The sequence below is a fragment of the Ixodes scapularis genome, unplaced genomic scaffold (assembly GCF_016920785.2).
Source record: "Ixodes scapularis isolate PalLabHiFi unplaced genomic scaffold, ASM1692078v2 PGA_scaffold12__126_contigs__length_90152505, whole genome shotgun sequence".
NCBI lineage: Eukaryota > Metazoa > Arthropoda > Arachnida > Ixodida > Ixodidae > Ixodes > Ixodes scapularis.
Genome location: NW_024609838.1, coordinates 33,799,688 through 33,825,066, shown reverse-complemented (window position 1 = coordinate 33,825,066; position 25,379 = coordinate 33,799,688). Strand labels below are relative to the sequence as shown.

Genomic DNA, 25,379 nt, shown 5'->3' with positions numbered 1-25,379 from the left:
CGCAATTATTTTATAATGTCATAATTAACTAAATAGTGAATTTCATAATAAAATGCTTTTATTAAACCACTTCAATCATTTTTAACTCTAACTTGAATTTTTGGGAGCGAAGCTCCTTAGGGTCTAGCCTTGGCCGTTCGTCCGTCCGGCCGGGCGGCCGGCGTCCGTGCTCACATAAAAAGAAAAAAAAAAAATGGTGGCGCAGTCGACAGGATTCGAACTTGTGAGGGGAGACCTTACTAGATTTCCAGTCCATCGCCTTAACCACTCGGCCACGACTGCGGGACAAGTAGGGGGCTCTGAGATGTGGTAGTAACTCAAGAGCTGGGGTTTCTGTCATGGATGAAACGTTGCATGTAGCCGCTCTATACAGGAGAGGGCGCTGCGGTCGAATGCGTATATAATCGCGTTAAACTTTGCATGCATTGGCTCAACGTTTATAGACGAGAGGGCGCTGCGGTCAAATGCTCAAATGCGTATATAACCACGTGCCATACCATATATTCTCTTTCTGACATGAACCGTTGACTTAAGCGGAGGAGATTCGTTCCCACAACTTCTAGCGGATCCAAGCTGATCCGCTAGAAGAACCACTGGCTCTGCATTTCACCGACCACAAAGCAGTAATAATGAAGTCGAAACGCAACCCGGAACTCAGCACTAATTATGAGCAGTAAAAAAAAAAGTCAGCACTGTCAGCATTACCCATGAACAATAAAATCAGTATCATCAGCACCACCAGAGCTTCGCCCCAATCAACATCATTCACCACGTGGAGATGCGGTCATTTTTGTTTAAACCCCTCCATTTATTTTCCGACTTTCGAAAGTGCGACAGATTGAAAATCCGACCCATGAGCCAAAAAGATTTAGAAGACCCCTGTTTTATAACATGAGATATCAGCGAAATTTTTTAGAGCGCAGCTCTTAGGCGCCCGTCTCCGGCTTGAGCGGCGTCGCCGTCGGCGTAACCGCTCGGTGCATTATGGGTAAATTTCCCCGCAAAATCTGGCGGAAAAATAAACGTGGCCCTCAGTAACCTTCCCTCCTCCTCCTCAAGAGCTGCGCTCCAATTCGGCGTTACAGGGAGTGGTAAACGGCTTTCACTTTTTTCTCTTCAAGTTGGACCTAAAAGAAGAAAAAGAAAACACCGTCTGCGCTGTGATAATGAGCATGACGTTTGAACGTGCTTAGTGCCATTTCAATAACACTGAGCACAGTTAAAAAAAAAAAAAAAGAAAGACAGAGCATGAGTAATTTCTTTTTTTATAAAATAATATTTTCTGTCTTTGTCCGTTCGCCGAGTTTTCTTCTTATATTGTAGCGGTTGGCTCTCTCATTGCTGTGTAGAAAAATAAGCGCTCCAGATTTTTTATAGTTTGTCTTTGCAAGACGAAAAAAAATTTACCCACACCGCGCCGCTAGCCACAGATATGAATGCTATAGATACGGATAGAGGACAATGGACAAACAAGGAATAGAGCGGTAAGATAGAAGTTTATGGATGACATTCGAGACAGCAGACGTTTATCTCGAAGGCAAAAACAAATGGGTGGAGGGCAACACGAGTTCACGGATAACACGAGGCGACTCTAAGGAGTTTCAGAGAGATAAATAACCGGCAGCTGTCTCTCGTGTCCTCACGAATCAGTCAGTTACAGCTAGGGACATAGAGGAAGAGTAGCACAAAGAAATTTTGCGTCGAACAGGAAGAAAAGGTCTCGCGACATGGCGTCCGGTTTCGTGGAGTCCCTTGTCGAGGCGGCCGTGGAGAGCAGGAAGTCTGAACTGCACGCCCTGAGCGACTACCTCTGGCAGAACCCCGAGCTGGCTCTGGAAGAATTCAAGGCCCACGAGAGGCTCACGGAGTTCCTCGAAGCCCAGGGCTTCAGGGTGCAGCGGCACTGGCTTCTGGACACCGCTTTCCGCGCAGAGTTCGACAACACCGAAGGCGCTCAAGGTACGGCTAGATGCTCAAGGTTAAGTGGCGCAAGCTACCGCCCAATATAACGGATACAGCCACTAGCATCCATCAATTCACTCATCTATACGAGAAAGATAAGAGATGTCGATACACCTCCCGCGTCATTACGAAGGGGCTGTCAGCGAGGCTGCTTAGTCGAGCTTTGGCCAATTAACTGCGCGAATTAATCTGTGTCACCTAGAGCTGCTAAATTAGCTACGCTTAGAATATCGGAACTCTTTTCCCAGACCTGCTAGTGGACGCCGCCATCTTGGTGTAGAGTAGAGCAGACGCAACTGTCGATCATCACAATTCAAAAATGCGACTTCCTCAGCTTAGGACACGGTGGTAGGAAGCTTAGGTGATATCGTTTTGCTGTGTCGCGAACTGTTCTAACACTTCTGAAGGACAAAAAAAAAAGTTTTCTGCGATCTTAGATAAAGCTTCAGATAACTGTCAACCATGATTTTAAGCACCAAGACGGCTTAAGTGTCGGTACTCTGAAGCATAAAGTTTATTTAGTAGCTCTACTGTCATTCATAAAACGAAGAACAGAACACCATTTTTTCTTGCGCTCGCTAGTTTTTATGTGAAAAAAAAAAAAATGAACGACGTTTACAAATCTCTGTAATGTGAAATTAGAGCGCAGCTCTTGAGTAGGAGGAGGGGAGGGTGCAAAGAGGAGGGTATGCCCCTTCTCCTCCTCCGTACCCTCCCGTCCTCCCCTTATTGTCTACCCCTCTTTCCTCCTCCTGTTTCTCCTCCCCGCCTCCTACTCATTTCCTCCTCCTCCCCTCTTCCTCCTCCCACAGTTTCCCCACTAAATTTAGCTGGAAAATTGACGCCACGTGACCTCAACACTAATTCAGCTTCCCCGTTAAATTTAGCGGGGAAAATGACGTCACATGACTTCGTGTCACCTCACGCATGAACAGATTCAGTTTCTGTTTTAGCCTCAAGGGAAGTACTCAGTTCTGCAGCTTGCATGTTTATTCGATGATGCCAAGAATACAACAACCCCGTAGGCACACTCATGGCTGCTTTTATACTGATAGCAGCCGCGCTATCTATAGGTTAAAGAGTGACGTCACAGTTAACCGACACATGACATTAGATTCGGACATGATGACACAACATTCCTTCCCCTTTAGAAAGTTTGTGGAGTCTACGGCTTGTAGCGCTCTGGGGGTCGGCTTGGCCGTGTGCTGCGCCGAGGCAAGAGTGGAGAAGCCGGCGGAGCTTCCAGTCTGGAGGCCCGGTTGTCCGATGGTGGGGCATTGGGACCAACAGTCACAGCACTGGGCATGCTGCGGCCTGGGTCAGGTGCCCGTGGTGTCGCGGCTCCGTTCTCTGCTTGTGCCGGGTCATGGTCGTCAGGTGATTCATTGTCAGTTGTAGCCGTATCGGTCTCGATGTCCGAAAACTGCTCCAGTCGGTTAGGTGTCCTCAGGTCAGCCTGAAATGATCTTGGCCGCAGGTTGTCAGCATGAATGTACCGCTCTTCCCCCCCCAACCCAAACCAGATACGTAGCTGGGCTCACACGCTTGCTTATTGTGCCCGTCAGCCATTTGGAATCTCCGGCCCGTAAGCCTTTTATTATAACTTGGTCACCCTCAGTGAACTCTCTCCAGGGCCCCCGGTGCTGGTCTGCGTATTCTTTGGTTCGCTCGAGTCTCTTTTTCATTCGTTGCTCTATGTCGGGGTGCAGCAGACTCAGTCTTGTTCTGGGCCTCCAGGACAGGAACAGCTGGGCCGGAGTTTCATCGGTTGTCCCGGTGGGTGTGTTCCTGTAACTAAATAGGAACTGATCGACGCGATGTTGCAGAGACTTCGCATGGCCGCTTCTCTGCTCGTCCAGCACTTGTTTAAACAAAGCCTTTTTCACGGTTTGTACGCAGCGTTCCGCGCTGCCATTGGAGGCGGGATGGTAGGGCGGAGACTTGCTGTGTAGGACGCCATTCCTACTCAAAAAGAGTTCGAAATCTGCTGATGTGAATTGAGGCCCATTATCGGTCACTACCTCTTCCGGTAGCCCGTATGCCGCAAACACACTGCGCAGTTTTTCCACGGTCTTCTCACTACTAGTACTGTTCATCACAAACACTTCAATCCATTTAGAATGGGCGTCCACCAGCACAAGAAACCATTGCTGATCGCGATACGCATAGTCTATATGCACTCTCTCCCATCTACGCTTAGGCCAACCCCACGACAACAAGGGTACCTTGGGCGCAGCATTTTGCGACAGCTGACACGTGACGCACTGTTTCACTGTTTGCTCTACATCTTGTGTTAGACGAGGCCACCAAACGTGGCACCTGGACAACATTTTCATTCGCGTCATCCCCGGATGACCTTCGTGCAGCATCGTCAAGACGCTACTTCTGAGTGACAACGGAACCACTACGCGATTACCCCAAGTTACACAATCTTGATCGACTGACAGTTCGTTACGTCGAACATAGTAAGGCGCTAGCAAATCGTCTGTAACTTTCGAAGGCCAGCCGTTTTGTGTGTAGAACAGCACTTTCGACAACAACTGATCCCTTCGCGTTTCCCGTCTTATCTCTTTTGCAGATAGTGGAGCTTCGTCTAGCGCCGAAAAGAACTGCACGCACTCTGACTCATCTTTGTTTGGCAGCGGTAGCCGTGAAAGCGCGTCGGCATTTCCTATATCACTGGATTTTCGATACACCCAAACATAGTTATAAGCGGCAAGCAGCAAAGCCCAGCGCTGCACGCGTGCTGCTGACATTGCAGGAATCGGCTTACCATGTCCCAGAATTCCCACCAGTGGTTGATGGTCAGAGTAGATGCAAAATTTTCGGCCGAAGAGGAACTTGTGAAATTTTTTTAAACCAAAAACCACTGCAAGCGCCTCTTTTTCAATGTGCGCGTAGCCTTGCTCCGCCTTGCAGAGCGTCCTAGACGCGAAAGCGATGGGCCTCTCCTCAGTACCAACTTTATGAAAGAGTATCGCGCCGACGCCGTATGCCGACGCGTCACATACAAGACCGAGGTCCTTTTCGGGATCGTAGTAAGTCAACACTCGTTCGTGCGTTAGCCACCGTTTTGTTTCTTGAAACACTTTTTCCTCCACTACGGTCCAATCCCAACTGGTGCTGTCACTTAGTAACTGGTGAAGTGGCTTCAGCTCTGCTGACATGTTCGGAACAAATTTCCCGTAGAAATTTAGCAGCCCCAGGTACGCTCGCAGCTCTTGTTTGTTCTGGGGTTTTGGCGCCTCTTTGATTGCGCGTAGGTTTTCCTCGGAAGGCCGAATCCCATGTTTATCAATTACGTGGCCCAAGTAAGCCACCGACGTCTGAAGAAACTTGCATTTTTCTTTTTTTACTTTGATACCGCGCTCCTTGAACCTTGTCAGCACGCTTTCCACTTTTCGATAACATTCTTCCGAAGTTTCTCCGGCTATCAACACATCATCAAGATAGCATGATACTCTGTCAAGGCCCTTCAATATTTCGTCCATTACAGCCTGAAAAATAGACGGTGCACTCGTGATGCCGTATGGAAGGCGTGTATACTTAAACAAGCCCATATGCGTGTTTACAGTTACAAGAGACTGCGAATCCGGGTGCAGTTGCAGCTGCTGGTACGCTGTAGAAAGATCAAGTACCGTGAAATATTTGCACCCGTGTAGCGTTGCAAACACGTCTTCCATTACCGGCAAGGGATAGTGGTCTGTTCTGAGATTCGGGTTCAGCGTCACTTTATAGTCGCCGCACAACCTCACTTTGTTGTTCGGCTTAGGGACAACGACCAACGGTGTTGCCCACTCACTCTGCTGAACAGGGACCAGGACTCCCGTTTTCACGAGCGCATGCAACTCTTGTTCTACTGACTCCCTTAAAGCGAATGGTACAGTTCTATGTTTACAAAAGACTGGGGTCGTGTCGTCCTTCAATACTAATTTAACTTGACTGCCCGCGATTAATCCCAGCTCAGGCTCAAACACCTCCGAGAATCGGTGAACCAGCCCTGCCACTTGGTCTAGACTAACCCCATACACGCTCATCCAGTCTAGCCTCAACGCTTCTAGCCAATCGCGGCCCATTAACACAGTCTCGCATTTCTGCGGCGTGCGAACCACTACAAGCGACAACGTCATGGTCTGCCCATTGTGCTCCACAGGTACAATCAACTTGCCTAATACCTCCAAAGGCACGCCCCCATAAGTTTTCAACTTTAGGCGGCAGTTTGAGAGAGACAATCCAGGCCAGTACTGCTTATACACCTCTTCAGGCACAATGGAAACCGAGGCTCCCGTATCAACTTGCATTGTCACCATTGTTCCCGCCACTCGAACTTCAGTAGTGTAACCCCCTTTTCTAGCACTGCAGGAGCCAATGTTGTACAGCCAAACTTTTTCCTCACCACTACTGTCGTCCACGGCTTGCACCAAACGGGACGTTGCTTTGCAGGCCCTTGTCAAGTGTCCCACTCGTCTACACGCTCGGCACTTGTACTTCCGAAACGGGCAACTTGACTCGTGATGGGGTGCTCCGCAGCGGAAACAGCCTGACGCCTCGGGCCTCTCAGTGTTGACTTCCATCGTCGCCTTCCTGGTAGCCGCTCCGACGTTCCTGTTTGGGCCTAGACGTTGGACGGCGTTCACCTCTAGTTGTTCAGAGGCTGCTGGCTGAAATATCTTGGTCTCTGCTCGTGCGAGTTCAATGCTTCTGGCAATGTCGCATGCCGCCGAAAAAGTTAGAGTTTTCTTTTTTAGAAGCTCTGCTTGGGCTGCCTGGTCCTTTAGCCCCGCGACAAAACGGTCCCGGAGTGCTTCATCCAGGAACTGCCCGAACTCGCAGGTGGCCGCGAGCCTTTTTAACTCAACCGTGTATGTCGCCACCGTTTCCTTCTCGAGCTGGGCCCTCCGGTTGAATCTGAATCGCTCGGCGATTACCATCGGCTTCGGAGCGTAATGCTCCCTGAGGACCGCGACCAGATGCGCATAGTCCTTTTGTTCTGGCTTCACTGGTGTTAACAGCGTCTTCAACGTGCGGTACGCTTGCTTCCCGATGGCCGTTACGAAGACCGAGACTTTCAAGTCGTCGCTCACCTTCGTTGCTCGAAGATAGTGTTCCATCCGCTCGACGTACGACTCGAAGTCTTCCTCCCCATCTTCTATGAACTGCTCGAACCGGCCGCCGCACGAAGCCATCCCGTGGTCCTCGGTCAAGGCGCTTGGGTTTTTGCCGATGACAGTGCTGGCTTCTGTCTTCTCGGCTATCTCATACTCGTCGCCACTGTTTTAGCCTCAAGGGAAGTACTCAGTTCTGCAGCTTGCATGTTTATTCGATGATGCCAAGAATACAACAACCCCGTAGGCACACTCATGGCTGCTTTTATACTGATAGCAGCCGCGCTATCTATAGGTTAAAGAGTGACGTCACAGTTAACCGACACATGACATTAGATTCGGACATGATGACACAACAGTTTCTCTGCTAGATTTAGCGGGATAATTTAGCGGGGAAACGTAACCTGCTACATTTAGCGGGGAAATTTAACGGCAGGAGGAGGAAAGGAGAAGGGGGGAAGAGGACGAGGAGGAGAGAAAGAGGAAAGGAGGAGGGGAGAAGGAGGGACATACCCTCCGCTCTGTACCTTCCCCTCGCCCTCCTCAAGAGATGCGTTCTAGTTTCTCATTACAGAGAGTTGTAAACGTACTTCATAGAGCGTACCTCTTAGGCACCCGTTGTCGGGTTGAGCGGCATCGGTGTCGCCGTCGACGTCGGCGTAACCGCGCTGAATTTAGTGAGAAAATTGACATCACGTGACCTCAACACCAGTTCCATTCCCCGCTAAATTTAGCGGGGAATTGAATTGGTGTTGTGGTCACGTAAAGTCAATTTTCCCGCTAAATCGAGCAGAGAAACTGAATTTGTTTACGGTGACGTGACACCAAGTCATGTGACGTCATTTTCCCCGCTAAATTTTTTGGGGAAACTGAATTAGAGGATGGGGGAGAGGAGGGTATGAAGGAGAAGTAAGTGCCCTGACCCACGTTTGGCCTCCTCATGGGACGTCGAATACCCGGCCTATATGGCCTTGTCACGTAGGAGGAGTTGATGGTATAATACCGCCCGAGTTGAGAGCGAGATGTGCGCGGGCAGGTCCAACGGTGGCCTTCTTGTGCGAGTACGACGCCCTCCCGGAGATCGGACATGCCTGCGGACACAACCTGATCGCCGAGAGCTCGGTGGCAGCCGCCGTCGCCGTCAGGGAGGTCCTCCTCAAAAGTCCACACATCCGTGGCAAGGTCTGTGACACTACCAGTTGGCCAACAATTCGAAGAAGAATAAAAAAAAAATAAAAGACGTTTCCGACACCCTGTAACGCCGAATTAGAGCGCAGCTCTTGAGGAGGAGGGAAGGGTACTGAGGGGAGGGCATAACCCTCCTCCCTCCACTTCATTGTCCCTGATGCTCCTCCTCCATCATTTCCTCCCTCCTCTCCTCCTTGTCATCCCTCCTCCCTTCCTCCTTCCTCTCCTCCCCTCCTCCACCCCCTCCCCCTCGTCGTCGTCCTCCTCCCCTCCTCCTCTCCTCCCCCTCGTCCTCCTCCCCGCGCGGTGCATTATGGGACATTTCCCATAATGCACCGCGCGGTTACGCCGACGGCGACGCCGCTCAAGCCGGAAACGGACGCCTAAGTGCTGCGCTCTTAAAAAAGAAACACAAAACGAAAAGTGGAAGTTATCTAATACTCCCTATAGTATACACCAACACAATGTTTCCGAACAAAGCCCGCTTTGCCCACACCAGGGTAGCTAAACTCGTGGAGCAAAACATTCTTCGCTTTTTGACGTAGCGGGGGGAGTGACCAAAAGAACGCCGCAAAGTTTCCTCCTCCCTGCGCGCGCTCAACTTCGCAACTTTTGACGAAAAATCCCCCGCGATCCCTAGGCGATGCACGAGAGCACGAGACAGCGCGGGGAGGCGAGCGTTCACGCCGCTCGCTGTACGTCGTCTTTGGGCTCTCTAGCGCCGACAATCCCGTCATGCCTCGCCCAGGCGAAGAGCGAGAGCAGACGACGAGAGTTCGTCTGCTACGATGAGGCATTCGCACAGCGGAACTGAAAGAAAAAGTTGGTCTTCTGCTTGAAATCGCGTCCCGCGGGCCACAAACTCAAACGCGAGCTTGAATTGTAAGCGTCTGATATTTCACGAAGGGAGGAATCGACGGCCCGTCTTTTATTCGCGAAATTTGAGTCGTTTTGTTGCCGTACAGACGCTGAAACCTACCAGTGTGCAATGAAAGCCCCAGAACAACCACAGGGGCCGCGAGATCTAGCATCATTTGTGTATGGGTGAAAAGTGCAACATTTTTCGACAAAGCTCCCACAGCAGAAACCTGCGACGCATTTACTCAGCGTCCGGGAAGGCTAAACATGGAGACGTTGCCCGAGACTCAAGCAAAGTCATATATGAATGGCAGCTATCTCGCCCCGTCATATTTTGTTGTGAGAAAGCTCTCGTTCTCAATGCCAGGGAAATAAAAAGTCTTGCGAAACGTATTGCTAGCTGTTCCAAAAAACTAGATTTAAGCCGTATCCTTTCAGTTATTCACTCATAATATTATGCTTAAAACGAAGGAAGCTCTTGCGCGTACAGTGCCATCAATTTCCTCAAGCGTATGCTGTTTTGTAGTCAACTGGTTTCGGAAACTTACGCCGTCTGTAGATATCTCTGACTGCCGAGTTGCTTAAGTGGAAGTCATCGCAAATGTAAGTTCCACGTTGCAGCAACCAACGTTTAAACGATGGCAGCGACTGCACTCTCGCATTCCCACCCATCACGTCGAACAAAAAAGGCGCTAGGTTCGGTTTGAGGTCGGTACTTTTCTACAACATCTATGGCGACAGCATCAGGATCTGCACTGGGTGCATTTGGCAAGCTCGTTCGGGGCCTGTTCTCCGTGCAGCACTCGGTGGGTGTAATGCATTAGAACCCTCACATTGCAAGCCTGTATCGCGAATTGGGAGCCCGTCACTGGCCTCACCGGCGGCCATTGCTTGACGACAGGCAATATGCCGCGTCCTGTCTAGTTCTTCCTTCATTTTCGTCCTTGTTGCTTTGGCCTTTTACATCATGAGGCAATACACGCAAGTCTAAGGAAGAAACATGCAGAAATTGGAAGCTTGTAGGCGGTGCTCGAGGGCGAGCATTTTATGATGTGCTGCGATGATTATGTCGGGTTCTTGGAGATCAAATAGACATTCGTCAAGCGTTTGAACATCGATTTAAAAAAAATTGGCCGGAGCACGATTGACTTTACCGACGTCGCTTGCTTCGGTTGCTAAATAAATGGCACGTCGAGCGACTGAACGGCACGCTCCGAGTTTCAGTTTGTCACGGAAGACCTCACAGCAGTTCAAAGAAAAAGCTTTCACCATGAAGCACTATGTACAAGCGGTCAAAACGATGCGAAAATCCCTAGCAAAGGCATTCTAACTTATCGTTTGCTGAGCTTTGATGACTCCGAAATCATGGATGACTCCACAATAACTCTCAGTAGCCCTTGTCTCATTAAACACATAACAGTTAACGCCCAACAAAGTAGCCCTGGACCCTCAACCACACAACATTTAGTTAAACAAGATTGGTATTCTAACGCGTGATGATAGAAGTTTCATGGTAGAGAACAATTTACTAACGTAATAAAATTGAGTTGTGTCAAGCGATGACTGCCGGTGGTGCCGCTCGACCCCAGCAATACAGGCCTCTATCCACGATCTAGCCTCCTAAGAAATCAGTGGTGCCAGTGCTATTAGACATAAATCGTTCATTTGCATCGGTACTCCCATACCTGCCGGATGTAGGGACGAGGCGCAAAACCGTACATCCGGCCAATATTGAAGCCGGTTTTCGGACGATATTAGGGAGTTTTCGTAGATCGTTTTCGCCGTCCCGCAAGGGCCCTCCGCAACCCGCTACGATAGCGGGAACTCCACAGTCAAGGCTATCGGCGCGCAGGCGCAGTAGCAACTTCTTCGTTGCGGAACGCTTAGCGGAGAGGGCAGACCGGTCTACGAAAATTCCCTATTGCCTCGACACTCGCCAAGAAGCAACGTGCTATTTCGGCAACTCGTTTGTGTAATTTATTTGTTCAGTCATATTAATGGGTCCCGGGCCACTGTGTACACCCCAAAAAAGAAATGTACTGTGGTAATTACACCTTGAGGAGAAGCAGGCACGTAGCCAGATTTTCGTTTAAGGGGGGGGGGGGGGGGGGGGCGCCGATGACAAAGTGCTTTATGAGGGGGAGGGAGGGGAGGAGGCCCCAGCAAAATGGAAAATTTCGGGGGGGGGGGGGGGGGCGGGAAGGCCAGGCCTTATGCCGCCCCCCCCCCCCCCTCCCCTTAGCTGCGTGCCTGACGAGAAGGGGTATTGTAGTTTTACATCTTTATAAAAAGGTGTAGGCATTATCATACGTTTTAAGAAACGTGTTTAAAAAATCACACATTTTTAAAGGTGTGAAGTTTACATTTCTTTTATAAGGTCCATCGCTACACGTATTGGGGTGTTAGTTATAGGACACTTACATGTTTAAAGGTGGGAAAATGCTTAATGTGTATATACCTCTAACGGTAGACAATCTCTTTCATGTGATTGCATCGCGTGCCGATGAAACGATCTGTCGATGACACGTCGTTCGATGAACTGATTTGACCGCCAATGAGAGACGACTGCCAGTAGAATTTCGGGGAAATAATTCTGCCGGCTGCCGGGAGACTCGACCCTACCCAAGAATTACCCCGGTTCTTGTTTGTTTTCCAACATTCTGAATTGTATACCAGCTTATTAGTACCTCTTCGGATATTACAGAAAAAATAAAATAAAAGAAAGCGATGGCAGCCGCAAAAACTCTGACAGCCCGGTTCACAGTCATGAGGGAGACTGACAGGTGCTCGTCAGTCGCCACGATGCCTTGAAAGCTACCGGTTCCGAAGAACCGGAGCGCGCAGAGAACTCGTTCCACGGTCCGAGGCGGCGAACGAAGCTCGTCGCAGAGTCAACGCACAACGGCTTTCGATAGCCGGTACTGTCGCCGAAAGTCGTCGTCGGGGAGTTGAAAGGCGTCCCCAGTGGTCTCAGTAGCGACGCCGACGGTGGCGGAAGATAAGCTCGGCCGCAGCGTACGGCCCCGCCATGTTGACAAAGTTTAACTTCGCCTCGATCCGAAGCGAAGATCTCGAGCTCAAACCACGGCTCTCGCAAAGTTCGGAAACGTCACTTTGACGTCAGCGACAACTTCGACAAACGAGGTTTCTTTTTAACGCAAACTTCGGAGGGATTTTGAGCGTCAGCAGGTCGCCTAGGGACAATTTGCAAAGCATTAATTTTAGCTTGGCGTAGGGATGTAGGGACAAATGGGCGCTACGTCATCGGCGAAGCCGTTCAATCAGCGGGCTCCTCGCGGCCCTCATGCGCCGCACGCGCGCCTCGATGAACTTTGCTTCGAATGATTGACACCTCGCTCGGCGCGACGTCAGCGTCGCGAGAGTCCAATTAGCACGTTCCGCAACTTTCGGACACAAAGTTGTGCTTGACGAGTTTAGCGACCCTGGTGTGGGTGCACTGCGCGTGCGCGGAAACCAAACTCGGGGAAATTGAAGCGCTTGCGCATGCGCAGTACCGACAGCAGCGCCACCGCAGTGGCATGACGTCAGTGAGTTGAGTTGGTCTATGCGACCCGACGGAGCCAATCAGACAGCACAAATATGTGCATCGTCACGGCGCACGTCGTCTCTGTGCGTTTGATATCCCTGGCTGAACCAATCACGGGCAGTAAATGTCCCGTGAGTGCATGAGTTGTGTAGCCGGTGATAGGAAACCAACGTCCTTGTAGTAACACAAAAACTACGAGCACCATAACGATGCCGTTTTGGTGCTTTTACCTCATGGCACTGGACGAAAGAGTGTTTGTTTACCCATTCCGCCTTGACTGACTCAATAATTTCTTTATATTTTTTTTTAACAGTGAAGTTGTTTATGGCTAGGGTTACGTGGATTATTCGTGTGCGTCAACAGAAACTCCATTTTCCCTCCCAAAGTTAGCAAGAAAATTTACCCGCTAAATTTGGCGTGAAATTTATGACGTCAAGTGACCTCAACACCAATTCAGCTTCCCCGCTAAATTTTTTTAGCGGGAAAAATGACGTCACGACTTCGTGTCACGTCACCCATGAAGAAATTTAGCGGCAGGAGAAGAGGAGGGAAGCGCACCGCCCTCTCTTTGTCGCCGTTCCAAGCGCTTGGGTGCCTAGTTTCCTTTCCTTCCGCCGGGTGGCGGTCCCGTCACGCGTGCCTAGTTTCCACCGGCTCCTCGGGGCGGCGATAGTCCTCGACATGTGTGTGCGTACCTGGATCGTCGCGATGAAGACCGATCAAGACAATAAATCTGTTCGTACCTTTGCTCAAAATTCTGTGTCACGTCTCTGTCGTGTGCTAAACAGCTTCGCTGGTTATATCCACCTTCACAGAGTGGAATAGCCCATAATTTTTCGTGTTAGATTCACCCACTGATCTCTATGTCTATTTGCTGGATTGCGTTTGACCAGCTCCTCCTATGGACCGGAATGCGGTCACTGGCGGCCATCTTTAGGTAGAGTTATACCATCTCTAGCCATCATAGTAATATGGCGGACAGCGCAATGGCGGCAGGCTGCCATAAAATAGCCGTAGATCTAGTACACTGTACCGTGGGTGACATTTCATGCTTGATTGAAGTTGTTCGACGAAGCAGATTTTTGAAACCCGGCGTGAACGGTAGCCTCATCTTTGAGGACCCGGCAAAAGTTCTACGAAAGCGCAGCAACGGGGGAAAGCAGCGCAGCTCGCATCAAAAGCAGACTCCGTACCGTCGTCTGCTTTCGATGCTTCTTTCGATGCGACTTTCGATACGTGCTGTGCTGCTTTTCTCCCGGTGCTGCGATTTTGTGAAAATTTTACCAGGTCCTCAAAAACCGGACTACTGTTCACGCCGTGTTTCAAAAACATGTTTCGTCAAATAATTTTAATCAAGCACCCAATATCACCCACGCTATTTTGACCAACCCACCTGCCAAAACGCTATCTGCCATGGATGGATGATAGCGGCTGCAGCAGCTTACATTGGCTAGAGGTGATATAACTCTACCTAAAGATGGCCGCCAGTGACCGCATTCGCGGAGCGGGCAAACGCGATCCAGCAATTGTCATAGAGATCAGTGGATTCACCAGTGGCAGTAAGCGTTGACGATGTGAAATCGATGCCCAAATTCGACGCTGCGACTGCGTTCTTTTCGGGGCGTCGGATTAGATATACAATAAAAACCGAAAGAGATATGCGGGAGAAAGTGCACTCCTCGTGCCAAACGCAAAAGAATGGCGCTGTCCGGCACATGGCTCTTTTTTTTTATCGCAATATAATGCAGCCAGATAACAATTCGTCGCGGGTGAAACTGCGAATTTTACTCCATGGTCCCCGTGTAGACAATACATCGGAGTATATCTGTATCTATTTTGACTTCTTAATCCTCGTCTAACGCGGGACAATGCTGACTCGAGAGCAAGCATTGTTTGGGGTGCAGACATTAGGTCTGTTCGATTCGGCCAGAAAGTTCTGAACCAGTTCTGTCCCAGTTCTGTCCGAGTTCAGAGGAGTGCAGGAGTCGTGCAGGCGGCGGCGCAGAACCAGTGCAGCCGCCGCGCTAGGACTGGCGCTGTGGTCGGCTTTCCCAGCGGAAGCGCAGAGTGTCGTCTGCATCTGTTGGCTCTTGTTTCTAAACGCCAAGTTGTATGCTATATTTATTTGTTCGTGGGTTGATGAGACAATTCGTGTTTCCTTAGTTTTAAAGTATAATAACGGAATATTTCGTGTGAATATTTTTTTTATTCGAGTGTACTAAAAACGTTTTCTGCACGAAAGGTGTTTCTCTCTGCATTTTTAACGATCATTCGGTTCCTGTCGTGTCCATAAGTGTTCGTGTCCTTCACATTCATTTAGCAATAGTAGATTCATTCCAAGTCTCTCGAGTTTCGCATTTCGACGATAGGTTCGCGGCATCAGGATGATTTTGCGTCGGGAGTCACTGGCGACAGCGCGCGGTCGGTATAGCGGTCACCTCGAAGACGAAGGCCTGATGATAGCGTTCTGGTCAAGACAGTTATCGACCGTAACTTTGGCGTCAAGCTGAAGCGTTTATTATGATTCTCAAGAAAGTCCTACGTGGGACTACCAAGCCAATGCCGATTCTCGGCGTTGGCTTGGTCGTCCACAGATACAAGCCGACAAAGCATTTCAATATTCTATTGAAAAAACTTGAAATCTACGGTGTACGAGGAGTTGCACTAAGACTAATAAAAATGTATCTTTCATATCGTTATCAATATGTATCTATAAATGACTATTCATCTAATAAATTGAAAATACGGCATGGTGTTCCTCAAGGCTCCATTTTAGGCCCTCTATTATTCCTCGTGTACATTAATGACATTACGGCAATACCAGGTTCCCCTGAACTAATAATGTATGCAGACGACACAAATATATTCTTTGCTGGTGCGACGAAAAAGTGCGTCGAGAAGTTGGCTAATGAATATCTTTCGAAATTATCAATATGGTTGCAAAGAAATCGTCTACAATTAAATACAAAAAAAAACTAAGTATATTATTTTTAAACCAGCAAATAAGCAAGACTATAGTTCCATTAACGTAATATACGAAGGCACAACATTGGAGCAGGTAGCAGAACAAAAATTTTTGGGAGTCTGGTTTGCTGAGGATCTATCATGGAATTGCCATGTAAACAAACTAAAGGCTGATTTATCCCGGGTAACAGGATGCATTTATAGAATACAAAATTTGATACCAACCTGGTTAAAACACACATTGTATTATTCCTTATTCTACTCCAAAATTTGTTATGGTATTCTGTTCTGGGGAACGACGACGGCGGCGAATTATAATAAAATTATCCTTTTGCAAAAAGAAATCTTACGAATGTGTGAAAATTATAAAGGGGATGCCAGAAATTTAACAACACAACCGCTCTTCATCAAAGGTAATATTCTTAAGGCAGATCAAATATATTACTTCAAACTTTTACTATGGATACATAAAAATAGACTTTACACCACACCAGCGAACAGCCTTAGTGCATATCCGATTAGGAATCCGAAGCGAAGGATGCCGGCCATAAGAACCAACTATGGTCAACAAACTTTCATTTTTCAAACAACTAAAACTCTAAATAGAACGGACTTCAACATTAACTTTAACAACACGTTACCTGGTTTTAAAAGGAATTGTAGAAGTTTCCTGGTTGGCAGTGAAATCGCATTCTCATTTGGATAGTGTATATTTCACCAAGAATACAATCACTAGATATAGCTAATTTCAAAGATTTGTTTTCATCGTATTCCTTCATATGAACTTGCTTGTGATGCTGATATGTCGGAGGAACACAAGATTGCATTCTAGTTTTTTGTTGTTACTGTTTGTTGTTACTGTTTTTGGTTTCTTACGACCAACACTCATTTATAGAGTTTTTTTTTAGCAAATGAATATAGTGTCTATTCTTCTTGTTTCTTTGACTTGTTTCTCTTGTTTTATTTTAACTGTATGATGTTTTGTAGAATCTGTTATTATGTACCTACTTTGAGCTGCTGGACTTTAGGGGCAGAGGCTTTGTCAGGCATCACGCCTTTATCTCTGCCCCCTACGCGGCAAACCCGCGAAACAAATAAAGAAAAAAAAAGTATTATGCTCAGCTACGGGCCATGCGAGGGCCAATGTACTAAATCCCAGACCACTGCAATGTACCGGAGTCGTCAGTACACTGTTAGCAAAAATAACACGCCCAGGCGTGTAAACCGTTGTCCCATAGCGGACACGTCGAAACGTGTTCGTTTTACATGAGGCCATCTGTGTTTTTCGTCTACACATGAGGTGCTGTGTAAACTTAACACGCTACACCGTGTCTGCCTTCCGCAAAACCGTTTCGAGCGTGTTCCTTATGAAACATGGCGGCCAGCGGCCGAGAACAGGCGAGAGACGAGCCCAGCGAGCCGCGCGCCTTTCAGCCGAATTGAAAGCACACAGGGCGCGTTAGTTCTCGTTCGATGTCTTTTATACACAGTAAAGTCTCCAAGCGGCGGACGTAGCTACTTGCAAAGGTACGTACGTGTGTTGTCGGCGGTCGGCGGCGTCAATAGCTTCAACGAGCCGCTAGACAAAAAAAGAAAAAAACGAATGCCGAACTCACATGGATAAATAACTTGAGCAAACTATTTAGAATTGGGCGGTAACTTGCGCCACCTATCGAGATTTCTAGCAGCCTGTTTTGCTAACACTGTGAACGGCCACGGCCACACAGCAACCCTACATACAACACAGGCAACACAGCACACAGCTACACGGCACCGACATATACACAAACACAACAACCGACACACCGCCCGACACTTCCTACTCGATATCCATTTCTCCCCGCGGCGCATATAAGCTTGACATGTGCGGGTGAGCTCCTTGGTCACTGACCATCACAGATTTATAGAAGAATACACAAAACACGGCGGAATGGACAGCCGTGTGTTAGAACTGTTTGCATTTAAAAAGTATGGAGGCAAAATCTATAATGTTAGTCCGTTGCAATAAATAATGACATGTTAACAATAAATCTTAAACCGGTCATGAAAAAGTTCAAATTTTTGGTATTTTCTTGCTTGACCAGTGTTATGAGCAGTCCGACTAGCATGAATCAGATAGAAAAACAAATTATTGGGATTTTGTCATTACGTATACAATAATAAATGAAAATGATCCTTGCGCAAAGCATTTTTTATATATTTTTGTGAAGGAAATCCGGACATCAGCCCAACACTTCACTTCCGCTAGTTGCAGCAGTTGCAGGTTGCAGTACGGGAGCAGACGCCTTCACTTTTGAGGCGTTTTGATGCAGTTTCTTGTCGTACGTCGTGTCGGTGTCGAGAAGAGCGGTGGGGCTTGGGAGTTTGTGACCGGTGTTATTCGTGAACACTGGTGTGGGGCGCTGATGAGTCTTTTTTTTATACTGCCACCACCCCGAACTTTGAAGATACACGGGCCCGTAGCAGTGTCTTATGCTGAATCGCGAGCTCCTTCTCTGTTGACGTCGCTTTCCTGGTACCACTCGTGGATACTGCAAGCGTTTAAACAGTGTGCACCGTCTCGCCTACATCCCCGGTGACGTACTCGACCTGTTGAAACTTATTGCTTCCGTCATTTTAGAGTACGCAAGGCAGTTATCTCGTTGGTCTGGTTTCGGTTATAAAAGCAAGGCAAAACGCTCGTAGTTCCCGCCCTCAGTACACCTTGGACATCTTCCACACTTTGACACCGGATAACTGAATGAACGAGGATTTACATTCACTTCCGAGGTTAGTCTCGCCGCTTCCTCACCGCTGAGCAGCAGGATGAGCTGGCGACAAGCCGCGGATGAAAGGCTGGAGCATCAACAGCCCAAGCGCACTCGGTGCCGATGCGGGCGACGCGGGTTTCTGTCAACCGGGAGGCCAGCACAAACCGTGACCATTCCAGCTCTTCGTCATGACACGGTGTTGCAGAGAGCAGGGTAAAATACAGCTACACGGATCACCGAAGCAAACGACTGCTATCTTAAATCTTGGCTTGTGATTGCGCCTTTGTAGTAGATCATCTTATTCGTTTTGCTGGAGAGACGCAAACGACGGGCATAACAAAATCGCTTGCATATTCCGCATATCTCACAAAAGCATTTACCCTGTCACCTTGCGAAAAGCGCGAAACACGGAGTCCGCACCGTCCTAAGCTTCCCGTTTTTTACCTGCTTTAGAGCAGTTTGTACCTGCTAGTAGATATGCCTACTGAAACTGAAACAGGGCAGTGCCAGAGAAAAAGAGACAAAGTTGAGAAAGCTTGCTCGCTCTCTAATTTCTCAACTCTCAAGTGATTGTACCATAATAAATGCACCAACGCGTCTTCCAAAATAAAGAAGGAGCACTACGTTCACAACTTAAAAAAATTGTCTCAGTACATGCATCTGTGGGAAGGTAGGAAACCTTGCCCTTATTTATTCACGCCGCATGATTGCCGCAACAAACTCGTTGCAGGACCGAATCATCTACTCGAGCGGTGTGCGTCGCTATGCAAACGCAGTCCAACACGAAGCATAAAAAACGGCAGATTTAAGACAACAATCCGGAGTCCATTATTCAATTAAAACAACGTAATTTTGTTGAAAACGCCCGCTGCTTCTTACTCACGGTATGTGTCGGGATACTTCCACAGTTTTAAACGGAACGAAGGAAGATTTACTTTTAAAAACGCACGCTGCGTCCTCCCGGACCAGCTGGACCGGATCAGCTGACGACGACGGGACTGTACCCGTTGAACCTCCACCACGCAACAAACAATTTGCGCTCCGTGTTAAAAGCGTGGTTCAAACAGACCCGGAATACAAAGCACCGCACCACACACCACGAATGTTTCAGCTCTTTTTCGCATCGCCGGGTTGCACCAAACAGAACGAGGTCGCCGAAGTCAACGCCGCGCTGTCGTGAACCTTGGCTTGTGGTTGCGAACTCGTGGACCCTGTGACTTCCTTCGCTTTCAAAGCACACACGACGATTACGAATGCTACTTTCCGTCTTCCAGGAACATCACAGGGGCACTTCTCCGGTCACGTCTTCACTATGTGCTCGCAAACTCCGAAGCTCTATGCGAAGCTTCTCGCGTCCCGTCAAACCAAAACAGTAGCGGCGCCATGCGTACTTGCCAGATTTTCTCCGGTCAAACAAAAACAACGAAAGCCAACCGGCGCTTGCTTCCAGCGTACATCGGCGTTGCGCTTGCGCCGTGGCCAGATCGCCAGATCGCTTGCAGTTGAAGCAGTTGAAGGTTGAAGCAAAAACGAAACCAACTGCAATGTCACGTGTTCACATCGAGGACACGCTTTTTACATCCATTTTAACTGTTTGGAACGAATAATTAGACCCATAATTTTATTTGTGGTGTCTAAGAAACTGTTATCAGGACCCCTAAACTAAATACAAACATGGGCGACATGAAGCAAGCCGCATTGCCATCGACCAGAAGATGGCGGCGAGCCCGGTAAGCGTGAGTTTCGCCAACGTCCTGCGACATGGCGCAATTGCTTTTGGTGCATATCTGTCTCCGAGACATGTTTCTTTCCGCGGCATTTGTCTCGACGGTCCTTTCTAAGTGTGTCCCCAAGCATTCCGGTGCTTCGATAGCCGGCAATGCCGCGGTCGTCGCCGGGGGCGATGCGTGTTTTCGAGGTCGGCTACACGGTTATGCGTGTATGACCGAACCAAAACACGTTTTTTACAACCTCGCATGATTTCTGAACGAATTATCCGTTACTCATCGTGTAAATTTATGGTAATTTGTGTAAATGGCGTGTTTTTCACCCCAAATATTCGCCAAATACACGGGACTTGCTAACAGTGTACGCATCCAAGAGCAACTGAAGGCGGGGACAATCAAGAGTGCAATACCTTTCTCGCGTCTGTAAGGAAGAATATCAGGATCCCCACATAAGCGTCAAAAAGAAACAATTTACGTGAGCCAATATTTCAACACTTCCCACAGGGAGTCAAACGTACATGAGCAGGTGCCTAAAACGCTTTCAGAATATCATAATCAAGCAAATTCCTACCCTCGGATAGGATCTCAATTTCTCGTCCACCGCGGGTACGTTATTATCATAAGTGAGAGGAAATGCAACCTCCGTATCGGCGTTATTAGACAGCTTTAGTATAGCGTTGCTGGCTCTTACGTACGCAATACGCAATAGTATAGCGTACGCTAAAAATGACCTGCTCGGACCGAATTTAGTTGTGCGTAACGTTTTTGAGTAAACACCGCGCATGATTTTGGTTAAATTTGATAGAGCCGTTTTATTCCGCGAGCTTATAGCGCAACCATGCTCCCGGAAAGAAATATTGAAAATGAAAATGTGTCCAATCATTTTATTTCAAATTAAACCAAGCCACAGCTGCGTCGTCAAGCGCGCTTTCCGGCGGGGTACAGAGGCTACGAGTACGAGTGCGTAGCCAAATTCGATCTCGGAGCCTCCGTCATTCGTCCCGTGGAAACGGCACCTTTTATCAATGCTATCGCGGAATGAAATTCATGACCTACTGATGTCCAGTGCATAGCGAGAACTTAGGCGATTTCTTTTAGAGTTGTTCGTCCGTCGGCGATGAACTGTGCGAATAGGCTTAATGTGTAATACGCAAAGCTATACCGTACGGTCCACTAAAACTGTCTATTGTTAAACATCGCAGACATTTGAGCAAGAGCTGCGAAAACGGCACCGCGACCAGAGACGGACGAGGAGGCGATAGCAGACGACCAGTCGCTGATCGTTTACTATCGCCGTCTGCTTTTTTCGTCTGCTTCTGCGCGGACGCTGAACTGACTCCGGAGCAGGTGCAAGATTTTGAGGAACTGGGTCTGAACTCGTTCGGAACTGGGATGAATCGAACGCGCCAGTGCAGCGGCAGTGCAACGTCCGGTTGAATCGAATGCAACAGTTCCTGCACTGCAGAAGTAGTTCAGCCTGTTCAGGCGAATTGAACAGACCTAATGCTTCAAAAGGCAGCGGTTTATCGAAACAAAACAAAACGGATCCTTGACAGAAGCCAACGTTACTGAAACACTCAGTTGGGAAACTGCCATAGAGACTTATCTGAAAGAGTGGCCCCGATCTGTCCCCGAAAACCGAGCTAATGACGAACACAACGCCGCCATTCCTGCCGCAGCGGCCACTCGAGGAACTGTACGTTACTTCTATTTTGGCTTTAATCGGCCATTTTGGAACCGAAACGGATACAGCGAAAGAGGTTACGGGGGTGCCACCCCCGTCTCCCCAGCGGACGCGCCGTGCCTTACTACCGAAGTTAAAAGGCACCTAGGTCGGGACGCGCTACCTGAAAGGAGCGCTGAGGCATGGCTGTATAAAAACAATATTAATTGTCCCGCAAAACCCTGCAAAATAAAGATTTTAAAAACATAACGCGCCCATCATTTTGTACTAAACTCCAATAAATTTCATACAAAAAGAGTCTTTTCCGTTTGTTTTTACGCAAAAACAGGCTTTCTAAAAGCTCGAGGTGACCATAGTACAGACAAATGATAAAGAGTGTCGCTGTTGTCGTATTTAGCTCGGTCTCGGTGGACGCCAGCGAACCACGTTTCGACGGCGAGTTTCCCAACTGACTGTTCTAGTAACGTTGACAGAAGCTTACCGGACAGAAGCTCGCCAAACAGAAGATCACCGAATTTTTTACAGACTTGGACAAATGCTCGCCGCTTTTACTCGTGAGCCCGCAGACACTCACTTGGATATAATTATTTCTATTTTACATTATCACGAGTATGAGGAGATTTGCCCCAAACAATAGCTGAATCAATGAAAACGTATGTATGTCTTGCGGAGGGTTTAAAATCACTACATATGTAGAAGGAAGAATCAAAAGAGGGATCGTTAATACAACAAATTTTCGAACAGAAATATCCAGACCTATGATACTCGCATTGTGAAAAAATTATTATGACTAAACATACTCTGCTAGAAAGTGCAGTCCCCGGTCTAATAAAAATATGCGTTCATACAAAATGGCTGTTGTGTACTCACATGTGCTTGGGTGTTGTCTCTGCATATAACTTTTTTTTTTTTAGATCTTATGCTCGTTTCATAGCAGCAAGAACAGATTAGTTACCGGTGGGAATAATAGAGTCCTTGAACAACTGTTGACGTATCCCCGTCCCACCAAAAGCTTAGCCCATCCCATTTTACGCCGGGTGAGTTGTCCGCCGAAAAATTGGTGAGCTTTTGTCCGATCCCCAAGAAACACACGCACGCACACAAACATGCACGCACGCACACACATACACACACACGCACAAAAATAGGAGTTGTGAAGAATTAGAGTTATTTTAAACGGAGCTACGTTGTCATGGCTATCGTAGCTTTTGTGGTGCTCAATAGCTGTAAAAACTACTTACGCGGGCGCCAGCGAATGAGGGTGCCTCAATGCAAAGCGCACATGAAGGCACCCTAATTAAGTCAAATGCACGTACGCTTTCACAGGGCTGGGCAGTATCGCGACACAAATGTATCGCAATAGTATCTTAGATCTAATTTTGAGTATATCTGTATCTCTGTATTGAAATACATTTGGAAAATGTATTTGTACTTTAGTATGGAAATAAACTTACGATGGGTACTGAATGTATCGCGATACTCCGCCAGGGTTATCAGTCTCGCCACATTTGTTGTCGAATATTGACAAAAAATAGCAGAATAAGCTCCTCCGACGAAGCCCTCAGCACTTTCCACTTAATTAAGCTGAGGGAGCGTTAGAAAGGAGAGGAGGGGACGGAACCACCAATCATGAACCGTAGATAGCTTTTAAAGACACATTGACACCCCCCCCCCCCCCCCCAATTTTCTTTTTTGTATCTTTTGCCAGGCGATTTAACATGGTGTCAGATGACTGCCATATCAATATTTTGCAACTGCGTCACTAATGTGTTTAATAAACTAAACAAAAAACTAAAAAAAGAACGCCACTGCTCCGAAATGAAACCCAAAATGAAAAGTATAGAGAAGAACGGTTTCAAAAGTCACGTGGCTTTGCTACTTTTTTTTTTTCAGTCGAAGTATTTGCAGTTTTTTAGAACCCACCAAAAATGGGTGTCATAGTCCCTGCCTATTTCTTTTTTTTTTGTGTTGAGTGTATGCTTTCGATGACCCACCACTTTGCTATCTTTGGTGGCTGTGTCTAAACCATAGAAAACGGTTCGTGACCACGGAGAAGAGAGTGAGCACGACTCAAGCCGGCTAGTTCTCGATCGGCGGTTTTCGGGAGGAAAGAAAACGAATTTCGAGCCGCAAATTGTGTCCTGGGTAGTTGGGCTCTCATGTGTCATGTACAAATAAAAACGTTGGCGACCATAAAGACCGGGACAGTGTCCCTTGAAGACTCTTCCCCTTTGTTGCAACAGCATAGGCTCCGCGCAGACTGGACTTCGTCCGATCTCCCAACCTTGGGTGACTCAGAAGCACTTCATACCACCGTTTTGAGAAATACCTTCGAAGCAAAACAAGGTTCACTTTGGACAGACTTATTTTGTAAAGCATGGCATGCAGTCGTTGGCATTCAGTACATCTGTGGGTCACTGTTGGAGATTCACTTCATGCCACCGTTTTGAGAAATACCTTCGAAGCAAAACAAGGTTCACTTTGGACAGACTTATTTTGTAAAGCATGGCATGCAGAGTCGTTGGCATTCAGTACATCTGTGGGTCACTGTTGGAGATTATGTTTTTTTTAGGAGCATTCCGGAAGGTAGTTGTGAATCCATGAATAGTTCGATGTGAGGTGAGGTGCATAAAACGACAGCAAAGGAGGAACACAAGCGTACGCTGTAAACTACAGTCTCCGCTCTTACCATTATTGCTGAAAGATAAAAAGAAGCCTTCCCTCATTTCTCTGTATTCCGGTATACTATTTTGCCGTTTTCGCAGAAGAATCTCAGACCTATGCCGTTACCTAAAAGATATATGTATCTCGGTATCTACATCTTGGCCTTAAAAGTTATGCCTCTCAGTACCTATATCTTGGCCTTAAAAGATATTCGTATCTCAGTATTTCTATAGTCCGGCGTATATTTTTAGAGTATCTCTGCCCAGACCTGCCCTCGCAGTAGTGCGGATCTCTAGCATTGTGGAAGCCACGTCAGTCTCGACGACGTTACAACGTAGCACAAAATGTTGACTCCGCGTATGTTTTTGCTCGTCGTTACAGTGTGCACCACTAATGCGTGGTGCACACGAAAGAGGCTAGTAGTAGCACTGCACCGGCTAAATTTCTCGTCTACACAGGAGACATTAGACACCCAGTGGTGCTGACTAATATCTCGTTGACTACACAACACACAATTATCTCTACACTTTTTTGTTTTTGTGTGTGAGCGCTATGGCATTGAATACACTTTTACGAAAGAATTACCCATAAAGGACAGAACACGGGCAGCACATCCGTGTTCATTCCTTTACGCGTAATTCTTTCGTAAACGTTTAAAAGCTCCGAGTGCTCTCGCGGCTGTGGCATATGTAGCCTCGGTGGTGACCTGACGCTGATGACGACGTCATCAGCGCTTTGGAAGGTTCACCGCGACGTCATCAGCGTCAAGGCCACTGATGCGTCATGTGCCACCATGTTGCCACGGGGCACTGTGCGTCATGTCACGGAACATGACGTCACCTCACCGCGTGACGTTAGGTCACCACCACGCCACCAGGTCACACCTCCTGGTAATAAAGCGCATTTTGCTACGTCACTGAAGAAGGTCAT

At 47.9% G+C, this 25,379-nt stretch overlaps 1 protein-coding gene across 1 annotated transcript in view; it reads left to right on the top strand.

Moving 5' to 3' along the window:
* Window positions 1–1,727: 1,727 nt before the first annotated feature.
* The window catches only part of LOC115312574 (peptidase M20 domain-containing protein 2), a 38,760-nt gene continuing 15,108 nt past the window's right edge, over window positions 1,728–25,379 (top strand). The window contains exons 1-2 of the mRNA XM_040209490.3: window positions 1,728–1,959; window positions 8,104–8,249. Coding sequence (XP_040065424.1) covers window positions 1,728–1,959; window positions 8,104–8,249 — 378 coding nt within the window. The remainder of the gene's footprint in view (window positions 1,960–8,103; window positions 8,250–25,379) is intronic.